This window comes from Acanthopagrus latus, chromosome 18 (assembly GCF_904848185.1).
Source record: "Acanthopagrus latus isolate v.2019 chromosome 18, fAcaLat1.1, whole genome shotgun sequence".
Taxonomy (NCBI): domain Eukaryota; kingdom Metazoa; phylum Chordata; class Actinopteri; order Spariformes; family Sparidae; genus Acanthopagrus; species Acanthopagrus latus.
Genome location: NC_051056.1, coordinates 11,841,661 through 11,856,452, shown reverse-complemented (window position 1 = coordinate 11,856,452; position 14,792 = coordinate 11,841,661). Strand labels below are relative to the sequence as shown.

General features: G+C 42.9%; 1 protein-coding gene and 1 long non-coding RNA gene across 7 annotated transcripts in view; one reads left to right on the top strand and one right to left on the bottom strand.

The window, feature by feature from the left end:
* Positions 1-14,792, bottom strand: part of il1rapl2 (interleukin 1 receptor accessory protein-like 2) — a 468,801-nt gene that overhangs the window by 17,648 nt on the left and 436,361 nt on the right. For all 5 annotated transcript variants that reach the window (XM_037076491.1, XM_037076496.1, XM_037076494.1 and 2 more), the window contains one exon: positions 9,093-9,238. In XM_037076491.1, coding sequence (XP_036932386.1) covers positions 9,093-9,238 — 146 coding nt within the window. The remainder of the gene's footprint in view (positions 1-9,092; positions 9,239-14,792) is intronic.
* LOC119007112 overlaps positions 1-14,792 on the top strand; it is a 31,518-nt gene that overhangs the window by 14,919 nt on the left and 1,807 nt on the right. Inside the window, exon 2 of one of the 2 annotated variants that reach the window (XR_005071027.1) lies at positions 7,048-7,183. This is a non-coding gene — a long non-coding RNA (uncharacterized LOC119007112). Of the gene's footprint in view, positions 1-7,047; positions 7,184-13,178; positions 14,768-14,792 lie in introns of those variants that run through there. The other variant, XR_005071026.1, reaches the window with a different exon arrangement.

Here is a 14,792-nt window from a genome sequence, read left to right as displayed (position 1 = left end):
CACTGCCAGGCAGCTGGAGTTGTGAGACTGCGAGACAGAATCACACGTGACCGCAGTTACAGGTTTGTGTTGTAAACACAACAACACAAGCTGTTCCCAACTGAAAGATTAGAAGACATGCTTTCATTTGACTCTTTTTCATGATTTTTTTGCTGGCACCAACACGGACTTTCATTATGAAAATCAACTGGATGTTTTGTTGTTGTTTCGGTGCGTGACTTCCTGTCTGCTCTGTGCTGAATTTGGATGAATTGATGCACCATGCTCCACATCCGGCAGAAATAGAAGCCGCTGCTAAAGAAAGGTGAGGGCTGCCGCAGCTGCACTTGAACAGAGACCCAACGCAGTGGAGCATGTGGAAGTGCACACATAGACTAGAGTGAAACCCATCTGCTCTGCTGGAGTGGCGGATCGGATTCAGACCGAACATGGACGTGGTTGGATTTAGGGATAAGAAAACAGGGTTAGTCCCCTGTTACAATGCAAAATGCTGGTTTCAGTTAAGGGACAAGGAACACTGTCATTCACAGTCTCTGGATGAGTCAACACAGTCTCTCAGTTTCTTTCAACTGGAATTCTAAAGCTGCTGAATCTACAGTTCAGTCTTCCTACAATTTGTGGTCACTGTGACACTGTGAGGGAATAAAGACTGAAACGAGAAGAAGGTGTTGTTTTTTCTCTCAAATGTAGCAAAGCCTCATCTTTTAAGTACATCTTTGCCTTGAAAGCCAAGTAACTGGTTTTGCCTTCCAGTATATTGGTATTTAAAGCTGTAGTCCCAGGTGCTTGCCATTCAAATACCCAGGGAAGTGCCTGACTATTGCTCTTGGATGTGGTGAAGTTAACCCAATTCCCATTGACCAAACGGCTCAGTTACACCTCATCCTTTGAGTTCTTTTTTTTTTTTTTTTCATTGTAGTGTAGTGTAGTGACGTGTTTGCAAGTTATAAGTTTCACTTATGAGGGGAAAAGGCTTCAGCATAGAGGACTAAGATTGGTTTGCACAGAGCATATTTCCCCAGCTCCAATAAAGAGCTCTCTAATGCATCAAACGAGCTATCTGCAAATGGGACTGATATTTTGATGGCTTGCATTAATGAGCTTGTGGTCTATGTTGATGATTTTGATGAGAGTGTCTGGTGATGGTCTGATGGTCACTGAATCAAAATGGAATTGACAGAGAAGGAAGGAAGCGCCCATTATGTTATTAGATTATAGAGTGGCATGAAGCACAAAGTCAGCCTCAACACGAAAAAGTATATGGCAGATGACCTCATGTCAGCGCATTGGACACACACAAACACATACACATAAACCGAGGTGTGTGTGTGTGTGTGTGTGTGTGTGTGTGCATGAATGATGGTGCTATCATAGGAAATATGAGTGGATAGGAGATTAATGGAACATGGCTGGTGAATGACACCATGGGAAATATGATCTATTACTATCTCTCTCTCTCTCTCTCTCACTCACACACACACACACACTCACACACACACACACACAGACACCAGCTTGTCTCCTACGCATGAAAACCAGCATCTATCGCTCGTCTGAGTCATGCCAGGTGTAACCACTGTAACCACACAGTTCCAGATGCTGTGTGATGAGCATTATTAATCTAATGTCAGTTTATACACATTCTTGTTTCTATCCTCTCTGAACATGTATTATGTTATTCTATTTCATTTTATGGTCATTTGCAATTGCCACATTTTATTTGCCTCAAGCAAATGAGGATTTGTTTTGTGGCTGCGTTCTAACTGAGCCTGAGGTCTGACCCCTGCAGTATCAGTGTGTCATCACAGGCTGGTTTTTGGTTGCCATCTGGGAGAACAGCGCCACCTACTGGTCTGGTGAGCTGTCACGTGTAATTATCCACAGAGAATATAATCTCTTTACTACCCTTTGTTTCTGCTTGGCTTGTATGACCTCACAACTACTTTTTTTTTTTTTTTTTCAAATGACAACATTGAACTGACATATTGTTCAAAACAGTCTATTGAGGAGTGTCAAATAGACAGAAAGTCAAGACATTTTTCCATGTAAAATTATCATTCTTTTTTTTTAATATGTATAATTTAACCCGAGAATAGACCTTCTGCTGGTCGTAGTATTGATTGAATGACATGAGGTGTAGAATTTAAGCACAGAACTTAAGATCTGAGGCCTTCTTTGATGTTGTTAACATAGGTATAATGTTTTTTCCTTGCAAAATGCACCTGTTTTTATTCATCACCATGGTATACAGTCTGTCTGAAGTTACCATGTTTCACCAGTAGACGTCTCTCCAACTCTACTCTGAGCTGCTACACCACCTTTACTCACACACAGAGCCACTATACGGTAGAAGGAGGTGGGACAGCGACAGGGAGGGAAGGAAGGAGGGTGGGATGGAATGGAGGGGCTAACTGAGGGGAGAAGAAAAATAGTCAAATTTAACTAATTACCAAATATTTGCTCTACAGTGAAGTGAGCTCAGATTGCTTCCATTAGTAATGAGGCCCATTTAGAAAAACCTCCACCTCTCTCTCTCTGTGTCCCCCTGCCTCCATCCATCCCCCGCTCCTTCTCCAGTGTTCCTCCCTTCCTCTCTCTGTTCTCCTCCCCACGCTCTATCAGCGCTCGCTCCTTCATCCATCTTTCTCAGATATTTTCCATTAGTAATGAGTCACTTGCTGCCGTCTCCTGATATCAATGCACAGGAAAACGGGAGCAGGATTTGAGCGTTGAATTTTAAGTACGCTTTTTACTTATTAGGCACAGAAGGAGTAGTGAACGCCACCGGTAATGGTGGTGAGACTGTCTGCCTGTGGTGTGCGATGAAGCAAATTTCAACTATATTTTACATAACTTTTCTCCCAGTCATGCTCTTTGTCTTCCTCTCACAAACACACTGATGCCGCCTTGTGTATTTCGCCAACCTTTACTGTCCTTCTCTATTAGTTTTCAATTTGCTTCCACTGGCTGTATGAGAAGTGCAATTAGCATCTGTTGCCAAAGCAGTCTGTCGAAAAATCAACATTAATAATTACGAAATAAAAATAGCCTTAAAGCTTCTGTCCCAAACGTCCCATCTGCCTTATATTTCAATTTGGAACCATCATGAGATGCTGAAACGCCTTGAGAAGCAGTTTCTTTTGAGATTACACGTAGCCGAAGAAAAGCTGTCTTTACAAAATTAAAGTGATGAGGAAGACCTCCACTTCCCTCTAAACTTGAGTCAACATACAGTAGAGTCTAATGTTTGCAGAAACAACAAAGGTGAACAGAGGAAGTCCTTCCTTCAGTCCTGTGCTACCAACAGGTTACTGTGTCTGATCAGACCTATTATGAGGAAGACTGCACTCAGATGACAACTCCCTCATTCTTCCTTTGGTTTTGTTGCTCCCATCAGGGTAGGAACAGTCACACCATTGTCTTCATTGTTAGTTCATGAAGAATAGCGACCTCATATGATGCCAACATATCTCCATCCAACCTGAACCTGAGCAGAGGTCTGATCACCCAGGAGAGCCCATCCTCATCAGAAAACCGACTATAGAGGTCAAAAATGAAAGCCGTCTATTGTAACCTATATTTACATCTGTTGTTAAGGGGCAGCATCTCACAGCTGGAGTTATTTGTAAAGCTTCCAAGGAGGAAGTAAGGAAAGATAGTATAAAGAGTGAAAAGGTTACTTACTAAAGTCATCAAGTTACTTCATCTACAAAACTCAACATATGTTTTTTCTATGTACAGAAGGTCGTAGAAGTAACATAGTAATTTTAGCAGAAACCCTAAACCTAACCAAGCAGTGACCATAGGAGAATGTCCAGTACATGTGTCACTGTTTAGCTGCAGAAGTCATGTTTTCTTTTTTGGAATGCTGACATATATCAATTTCGGAGTTGCTGACAGTCGACCTATGCATTTGATTGGGTATGAGGATGTGTTGGGCCAGAATGTGCAGAACACCTTTGTGGATGTGCGGGGCCTTGAAATAAATGTAAACATCTAAAGGTCCATGACAAATGGCAAACTCCACCTGCTGAAGAAAGTCTTGAAACCAGATAAAAAGCTCCAAATCAGCTGGTCAATTGATCTTGTGTTCAGATAAAGCTTTTTTACAACAAGTTAGAGACAAGAAAAAGTGACTCTTCTCTGGAAAAAGTTAGGCGTACTGGAAAAGTGCCAAGCATGCACCGCTAAGCAGATATTCACACTCAATGGCCTCGTTTACACTTACTTTCAAATTTTGAGTGTCTCGTGCCTGAATAAAATCCAAAAGCGGTTTAAGCCACTTTCGTGTACACTTATCCAAATCTCTGATGGCAGATCACAAATCTGAGTCCATCTGTCTCGTTTCTCCCAGGCTACAAGTATAGAGGGTGTTCGGTAAACGCCAAAAAAAAAAGGCGGAAGTGGAGGAAGAATAAGCTTTGCACACTAGCAGTTTATTTACAGAAATAGCAACAGGAGCTTGGGAAAGTAGGGCTAATTCACAGTAATTCCTTTGACTTTAACTGCTGTCATCATAGGGGACACACCTGTGAGTGGGTATTTGTACAGAGTGCCTACTGACGTGGCAACACTCAGGTGATGTAAAGATGTTCGCACCTCAGGGAGACTGATGCATTTACGCCTCTTCATCGTCAGGCTCGAATGCATCTTTAACCCTTGCTCGGGGAGGTCTGAGCGATGAGATTGATCAAAGCTTCCTGGATGCAGCTGCACTCTTGCGCCGCTATTCCACAGCTATCTGATCGGTCCAAGACACTTGAAGTGACAAAGTGTGAATGTATGGGTGCATAAATCTCTACGTTTTGCCTCTGGATGAAGCAGAAAAGATAGGAAACCTGTTGTGAACCAAAACAAAAACCTCTGAGTGTCACTGTCATGTCGTTCGTCTGTCCGTCCCCCTTCACTCTCCTGTCATCTCCTTCCGTCCATCCCTCTCCCTCTGTTTGTCTTTCTAGTAAGCCTCTTGTTGTGGTGGCTGAAGGCAGCTCTTTCTGCTCTGTCAGTTACGATAAGTGGATGTGTATGGCGTGTGTACTGTAGGTGTGTGAGTGCACGCGCACAACATAGACGCATCAGCCCATTACCTCGGATCACTGCGGGGTGACAGCACACCCTAATTCAATCACACACACAGTGCATGAAATCAAGCTTTGATAACTTGTGCTAACTTCGGACAACTTGTGCTTTGTTTAGGCTGTCATGATGTTTTCAGGCGCCCAAATGCGACCCTGTAAGCTTCAAGGCTTCAGGCGAGGAGAGCGCCGGGACAGACTGCTGGCTATTTAGCCCAGTTAGTGAACTATTACTAAAGTAGCCGACTATAGCGCATGTTAGAAAATGACTTTTCACCCGCATGGTTTACTGGAGTTCGATTCTAAGTTTACTTAGTCACTGACAGTTCTACACATCACCGTAAAATACAGTGTCATTGTTTCCAGTTTAGTTTATTTGAGTTCAATCTTTTGTTAGGCGGTGACCTCTTGTGGCCATATAACAGCTGCAAAGGAGGAAATGAGGAGAAGTGTTATAAAGAGTGTAAGGTCTGTAGCTATAGGAAGGAGGTTGAGGAAGGAGGATCAGGTTAAACAAGTCCAGGTTCAGCACGACCAAAAGTCATTACGCAATTTAAGGGAACGTGGAAGTGCCCGAGTTCAGGCAAAGAACGAGGTAAATAGCGTATGCCCACCTCTTGATGAGCTGCTGTTTCCAAATGAACAGTTGATTGTCTTGCTAGTAACAAACTTAATCCACACCAAGTTATTTTCCAAATAAAAGTGTTTTTGATATAACATTTTTTTTTACAGTGAATGTGGTCTTTTATCAGTCGAACGAGAGATACTTTTGATTATGATGCACAAGGGAAATGGCATGTATTTGGCCAATATCCTACTGAATATTACAGTGAATTACAGTGAATGAAGGAATTCCTTTCCAGGTTAAAGCTATTATCTCCTGCTCATTTTTTTTCCCTTCAAATCTATACTGATCACAGTGCAGGAGATGTAGACAAAGAGACGCAAGACAAGAGGGAGTTTAAAGCTTTGAGACAACTACTGCTAAATTAAGAGATAGAAGGGGAGGGGAAAGGAGACCGAGGGAGAGGGAAGCCTGACTGCGTCCGAGACTTTCACACCACTTCATTTAGAATCAACAGGAGACACAAGAGATGAGATGCTTTCAAAAGTGTTCATGTGTGTTCCTTCGTACTGTAGCACAGAACCATGCTCTCCAACAGCCCCTTTAAGCCCTTTTAGTCTCCCATGAGGGGAAGGTATATGTTTCTAGTGTGTGTGCATCCGGTCTGACCACACACACACACACTAGAATGTGCTGCCTATTGTTTTACCGTAAAGATTTGTACACAAACACACACACACTCACGCATGCACGCACGCACACACACGCACACACACGCACGCACATTTCCCGTATTCATCCGAGTAATTATAGTGTGAAATAATGACGACCCTACACTTCCCTTCCTGACCCCCTCTGGAGATGTGTGTGTGTGTGTGTGTGTGTGTGTGTGTGTGTGTGTGTGTGTGTCTGTGATCCTGTGTCTGTGTGTGTGCTCGCGCCTGTGTGCGAGAGTCCCCAGGGTGCTAGTTAAGTATAGTAAGATAGATCTGACACCCAAGGCATTCAGCGCGAGTCAGACGTGGAGAGAGAAAGACCTGTTTTTAGTCCTCCTCCTCTCTCTCCCCCCCACCTCCCCATGTCTCTTCTTTTCTCTTCCTCTCTTCACTTTGTCTCTCCCAATTTTCCCGTACACCCCTCACCTTCCCCGTCTTTATTTCTTGGCCCGCATCTATTATTTCTCCGTTTTCTTTCCTCGTTCTGTCTCCCGCCATTTCTGTGCCTGTTTATCTCTTGCCTCGCCCCCCCCACCCAATACTCCCTGTCCCTGCCTCCCTGCATTACATGCATTTATTTCATACAGCCGGGCGTTCATACTGCCCCCTTTTTTCCAGTGAAATTTGAGGTAACAGAGACGATTCATCTTCTCCACTGGCGCTGTTTCTTTGTTTCTCTTTGTCTCTCTAGGTTTCTCTCTCCCCCTCCAGGTTGTGGCTTCTGACTTGAACAGGCCCGTTCTCTCTGCTCATCAGATGGTAGAGCCAGATACTGCAGGACTGCTGCAATTGTTTACAAAGAGAACAGTGCCCTTGTGCATTTTCAGGTGAATATTTAAAGCAGTCACTATAAGATCCTGTTCTCTTTTCTTTTTTGTTCTTTCTTTTTTTTTTTTATTTTGTGCCTCCATCTGCGGTGCTCAGCACTGGTTGTTGATGTGTTCTCTCACCACACTTCGCCTGTCAATCACAGCTTCTGTAACATTGCTCCTCTTGGATTTTCTGTTGGACTGTCTTTGCTTCACTATATTTTCTTTCCCATCAGTCGTTTAAGAGCAGCTACCCAAATGTTTGAAATTAAACTTTGAAGAAACATTTTTATTTTTATTTTACATCTCTCATATTTCTTGATGACAGCATGCGGTTTAAAGCCTTAATTATCTTGGAAGCCGTTCACACCCACAAATATTTACTGAGCCATAAAAGTAGCATCAGCTCTTGAGCTGTAGGGGTTTTTCTTGCTAACAGAAACATAAAGAGAAGTGGAATATGTCCCAGGTAACTAGAGCAGCTACCGTTTTATATTTAGCAAGTCAGGGTAAACAAGTAAAGCACTGCCGTTGGGACAATACACAGATGAAGCTTTAAATCCAGAGCCTGACTAGGCTGCTTGTTTACCAGCTATTTGCAGTTAATTGTCTGTGAGTAGATATCAAATCTTAAACCTTAAAGCTCCTTTTGGTAAGATAGTTGATTTCTGAGTCTCATTCCCGACTCAGTTTTACTAGCTTAGCAACAGGAGCTTTAAGACGATATTTAACCTGCTGAGACAAATAGTTCAACATTTTGGGAAATTCGATTATTATCCTTTTTGCCAAGAGTTAGATAGATAAATCTATATAACTCATACGTCTGAGTGATAGTCAAGACAAGTTTGGCTTAGCTTAGGTTAGCATAAAAACCGGCAGCATTGGGAAAAAGCCAACCTAGCACTGTCTAAAGTTCAAAAACACTTTGACAGCTGATCCAATCCAGATGATGACAGATGATGAGCAATAGGCTAACTTTTTCTGTTGACTGGCAGACAAGTTTTCCCTGTGAGGTAGTCGGAGTCGGAAGATCACATGATCATCTCACCAGGCTTCAAGCTAGTTGCTTGTGGCCAAACACACAGACAGTGAACCAATCAGCATCCTTTGGGGAACTACTGGCAGCTGGAGACAGCAGCTTCAGCAGCTCATCAAGAGGTGGGCATACGCTATTCACCTTGTTCTTTGCCTGAACTAGGGCATGTTCTGTTAAATTGCGTACTAACTTCTGTTTTACACTGGAAGCAGTACCACTTTGCCTGGCAGCGTCAGCTGGACCTTATTTTACTTGATAAAAAAGTTAATCACAAATAGGGCAGCTTGCTATGTGAAAGGATGTCGTGATGATTGGATGAAGAGAAATTAGTTTTTAAATCTCATAATTTTGAAGCATTTTGACTGATCTTTGTCTTGCAACATGGTGCTACTACTGGTCCCTTCAATCGCCTGATAAATCAGTACAATGGTTTGGGTCCCCATTTTTGAGTTTTTGTGTAGACACTGTAGACACATTCCAAACTGCTTCAAACAGTATCACAATAATTCGCTCTTTGACTGTATAATTTGGAAGCAGAAAGCAGCTATGGGGTGCCACAAGGCTTTGTTCTAGGCCCCATCTAATATTCCCTATCCTGTTTGTTTTGTGCTGCATAAATATAGTTGATAGTAATGATGATGTTGATGATTTTGGATATCTGTCAGTATAGTCAAAATAACAAATTTGAACCAAACTTTTTGTTGTTGTTTTTTTAATGAGCAATAACGTGCAGGCTGTTTGTGATTATCACATTTTCTCTGTCACTCAAATAGATTTACTGTTCCAGGAGAAGTGTCAGTTCTGACCTGATGAAAAGATGGCACATTTGACGCACTTCTTTGATCCTGTCTCAGTAAAATGTGAGGAAGGGAAGGGAGAAGAGTAATATACCTTTCTTCTGCAGTATAGCGCTCCCGCTGCGCTTCCCTATATGGTTCTCCACATAACAGGTGTAGTTGGCCAGGTCTGCCTCCTCCACTGCATCGAATATTAAGGACAGCTGCACCTCCTTCTCCCCTAAATGCTCCCTTAAAATCCTGGAAAAACACACAGACAGAAGACAACAGTAACAGATATCAGCAACATCTCTTTATACTCTGTAGTTTTTGGAGTTTTCTCATGGGCTATTTGTCAAAAAATAGCTTACAGGGGTGGAAATGAATGAGGGGGGCAGAGACTAGGGAGGGAAATCTTCAGTAAATCTTACAGACATTTGGAGGTCCATGTCTGCACCAAACGCTTCAAAAGGAATGAAGAAAGTAAGAGAGAGGAGAAATGAGGCGTGGAGCATAGAGCAGATGAAAAAGGAGGACAGAGGGAGCAAGGACGCATGTGTACAGAACATTGGCGACAGCTGGAGAAAGCCTCTCTCCTTATGGTGAGGTCATACTCCTCTAAAAGGCTCCGAGGTGGAGGAAGAGAGGAGGTGGAGGAAGAGAGGAGGTGGAGGAGGGAGGGAGGAGGACTGAACTGATGTTTGGGTCATAACACGCACCTTTAAGCCTGATTTGAGGTCAGATTCGGCCATAACCACTGATATCTAAGATCAGACTCAGTGTACTGACAGTGCAGATTCAGAGCAGTAAGGACAGATAAAACTGCCACTATTCTGAACACACACAGCTGCTTTCTCACTTAAAATCTTTTCAGAAGGGAATTTGGTGATGACCTAGCACATAAAAAATTACAAAAAAAATAAAACGAATCCTTTCTGTAGTTGACCTGACCGTTTTTGTGACTGTTCCAGTGCTTTGCGATATGGGATATGGTAGGTGAGGTAGACAGGTCTTATGCAAACCGGAGATTTATTCTGAGATACTACAATATCTGATTAGTTTTGGCATACTACAGTGTTTACTTTTATTTGCATACTGCACACTACATGCTACGTTAAGGCCGAATTAGTATGTACTAACAGGGATAGGGTTTCAAATATAGATAGAATCACCATAGTTGTGGTCGCTTGGCTTTGATTGGACAATCGTTGGAGGAAGGAGTTTACTGAAGAGTAAAGAGTCAGTTACTATGGCAGTTAACCACTTAATTTTCTTCAGCCCTCCTGCAATTAACAACATCCATCCAGGGATTCAGAGGGGAAGATTATTTTAAAAAGCTGCTGTTTTGTGACGTGAACTCAATGTCAGCTTCTAATACCCGAGTAATCCTAGCTTGAACCATGGAGGAAATTGTCTCATAGACTGCGACAAGACCAGAGAAAATGAGTGTGTGAGGAGTGTGAACTGAGACAAATCCGGACAGGCTTTTGGAGTGTCGTTTGTGCATTGGCACACAATGCAGTGTTTGAATACAGAGAGTCTTCTGTCTGCTGCCAACATCTTTGATGATAACATAACCATAGTGCAGGAAAGTTTGATTTTTACATCACTGAGCAGGATATGGTATTGAATAAATGGGTCAGAACAAACACAAGCAACAATCACAGTAAAGTAGTACAGGCTAAATATGAGAATTTATATTTGTCGCAACACTGAATATTTGGCAGAAAAAAGAACCTGGCAAAAGGTAGAGACCTCCTTTGCATTCTGAAGTGGCTGACTTCAGAGTGAATGAAAAACCATTCACAATTTAAAAAGCCTTGCTCACACAAATACTTTTTACTTAAGGTATTGGAAAACAGATACAGGACACAGAAGTTTGTTTTTCCTTCTTCTTTACATAATGTGAGGATTCGACTTAGATTCAACCCACAGTAGTCCAGACTGACAGGTTGAACCACACAGGGGCTAGCAAATGCAACCAAGGCAGGCAGAGATAAGATGATATGTAATACTCCCAAAGTTATTCTCTTGGTAAATAATCATAAAAAGTAACAATATTTGACACTTCAGTTTTTTATTCAAGTGCTCAAAGAATTTTGACACACATGCAATTTTAGCATGGGTCATCTCTGTGGGAACTGAATTACTATCCTGTCAAAAGTTCCTGAAGAAATGCACCAAATGACGCTCTCTTGCTCTCCTCCTCTGGGTGTCAGTGGTTTAGAGTGTGTGCATCACTCTGATGTTTACCAGGGCAGAGCATTAGAGGTCACTGTCAAAAGCAGCGACTTGCTAAAATCCTCAAAAACACATCACTTCCTCTCTTCCTTTTTCTCAGCTTCCCTCCGATATCTCTCCATACCCACTCCTCATCCATTTCAGACCTCTTTTCCTCCTCTTCTCACTGCTCTCCATTTCTCTGTAATCTCTAATTCTAATGATTGGCTGACACCTGATACTAAACACTCATTCCATTAAGTAGTGACAAATGATTTATTCAGCTAATCTTTGATCGTTTTTCACATAAATCTTAACACCGGGGTGTGGTGAACCCTATGACACGCTCATGTAATTCTAATTCATTCAAAACAACAAATCTCCTTCGCATACAATGGAAATCTCTGTATTCACATCCTATTTAGCCTCACTGCTGCTTTTGGCATCATAAACTTCACAAATCTTTCCTGCTGCCTGGAGATGCACAATGTCACTGGTACTGCCTCATCCTCGCTGAAGTCATTCTGTGTGTCACTGAAATGTGTGACAGCAGTTCAACTTCACCTCTGTCCCAAGATGTACCCAAGGTCTCAGTACCCAGTCCTCTGTTGTTCATCCTTGCCACACTGTCAGTCACGCAGATGATGTCCAGCTCTACTTAACCACTCATTCCTTGTTTAGCACAACTCACGCCCAGACCAACTACATAAGTAAATCCTGGATCAGACAACAAACAGGTTATACTGTCTTTGTCAATTCTTTGTGACTTTAGGTCTCTTCATTGGATTTGTTGTCAATAAAAAATACAGAAAAAAATAAAGACAATTAGTTATCCCTAACTAAACTTAACCTCTTGGCCAAATGAAGTGCTTAATTTGACAATTTTCATGTCAACTTACTCATAAGAATACATGTTCGCTAAATACACTGCTCAAAAAATGAAGGGAACACTCATTTGTAACAGTTTAACACCAAGTCAGTTAAACATCAGGGATATCAGTATGTCCATTTAGGAAGCACAAACGATTGTGAATCAATTTCACTCAATTAATCAATCAATTAAAGTGACAACAGGTGCAACGGAGAAAAAAAAAGCAAGACAACCCCCAACAAGGGAATGGTTTTGCTGACTCTATCTACCTATGTAGCTGCAGCCCAAGCAGGTTGTGCAGGTAGTCCAGCTCTTCCAGGATGGCACGTCTATCTGTGTGGTTTGCTGTGTTTCCAAGCACAGTCTCAAGATCATGGAGGTGATAGCAGGAGACCGGCCATTGCCCAAGGAGAGCTGGACAGGGCCGTGGAAGGGCATGAACCCACCAGCAGTACCGGCATCTGATCCTTTGTGTGAGGAGGACCCTGAGGAGCACTGCGGGAGCCCTACAAAATGACCTCCCGCAGACTACAGGTGTGCATGTTTCTGGCCAAACTGTCAAAAACAGACTTTATGAGGGTGGCATGAGGACCCAACATCCTGTAGTGAGAACTGTGCTAACAGCCCACCCCATGCAAGTCGACTGACATTTGCAAGAGAACACCAGAATTGGCACGTTTATCACTGGCACCCTGTTCTCTTCACAAATGAGAGCAGCTTCACACTGAGCACATGTGTCAGGCCTGAGTATGTCTGGAGACAGCGTGTTGGACATTGTGCTCCCTGTAACATCATCCAGCATGACTGGTCTGGCAGTGGGTCAGGGATGGTCTGGGGAGGCAAATCCTTGGAGGGTCGCGCAGACTTCCTTGTCATAGCCAACTGTACCCTGACTGCTGTTAGGTACTGGGATGGAATCCTCAGAGCAATTGGCAGACCTTACACTGGTGCAGTGGGCTCCTCCTGGTGCAGGACAGTGCCCAACCTGATGTGGCCAGAGTGTATAGGCAGTTCCTGCATGACGGAGCCATTGATGCCACTGACTGTCCGTCTTGTTCGCCTGACCTAAATCCAATTGAGCACCTATGGGACATTTTGTATCGGTGCATTCGACGGTGCCAAGTATGGTCACAGACTGTCCAGGAGCTCACTGATGCCCATACAGAGGTCTGGAAAGAGCTCCCCAAGGACATCATCTGCAGAGTCATCAGGAGCATGCCCAGACGTTGTTGGGTGTGCATACAGGCACGCATGGGCCATACACACTACTGAGTCACATTAGTGTGATTTTCAGTGTGATTTTGTATCCAGCCCTCAATGGGTTGGTTTCCATTGTCCAGTGTTACATCATTTTGTTCTCAACAAATCATACATTATACATCACCAATTTTCATAGTGAATAATTCATTCATCAAGATCTGAAGTGTGTTTCAAGTGTTCCTGTATTTTAGTAGTTGAAGCAGATTTTGAAGTAGTTTTTAGCAGTGTACATTTCCGCAAATCCACAGATAAGTTCAGATCATTGTTTGGCTTAAAATACCTGTTTTGGTCGCCAAGATCACTAATGCCGATGGTCTAACGTCCTATGAAAAATATATAGTTTTGGTTATCACAAAAGTGGCTGGAAAGGTCCCCATGTCCTCAACACGATCCAGTGGTGTGACTTGAACTGCGGTCAGCCATTTGGCACCTTTGTGGATTGTAACACCACCACCATCCCCGCCACCTCCTGATGCGAAAAGTGGCTAATAATCATGTAACATGAACATGACATGCAACATTTGGTACAAATGTCAACCATGGATGTATCTGTGGTTTGCAGAAAGGTTAACTATTATATACTGGAGAATGGGCTGTTCATGTTACAGAATGTACAAAAAGTAGTTCCTTAGTTCTCTCTCAAACAACATCGAGTTGGCAAAAATGCTCCACAGAAAACACTGGTAATTTTAGATACTGAAGAATTGTAGAGTGGTGACTAATAATTTACAATGGTGCAGATACAAGCTGTAGTTAGAAAAACAGCGAGGCTCTGACAGCAGTTGGTTTGAGCAGCTGATGTGAATATCAAGCAGGTAAAGAAGCCTCTCCACACCACTACACATACGGGCCAGTGCTGCCTTTAAGTGAAAAGGAAGGGAGCACCGCCCCAAGTGGAAATATTGCAATTAGGAATTCATTGCACATGATCGAACCATGAACTATGATAGCTGAGTTGTGGAAATGTGGATTGGCTAGACAGGACTGAAGCTTTGCCAACAACTGCAGTCAAAATAATTATGCTGCTGATATTTATTATGTTGGTGGTGTATCTTCAAGAGACAGATGCAAGATTTTGAGAAGGGGAGCTCTTGAAGGCTTAGTGTGAGGAGAAAGTCTGAAACTTCCTCTGCGTCACACAAATCAAAGCTGCATTCTCTAGGTGGTGTAGTAATAATGAGGTGAGAGAGTTCTTTCATACACTGCTGGGTAACAAGAATTGGTAATTATAGCTTTTCTCAGACAGACAGTGTCATACACAGTCCAGTGGCCGGTGCTGCAGCTGGATGGGTGGCGGCTGCTAAACGTGGACAGATTAATGTGCATCACAGCAGGAGTCTGTCTGCTGTGGTGTGATTGTTGGATTTGGAGCAGCGGTGTGATTGGATCAGAGGTGGCCAGAGGACTGGACTGAAAGATGGAGAATTCATCAGGCAAAGGTTAATTTAATACCACGGGGCATGA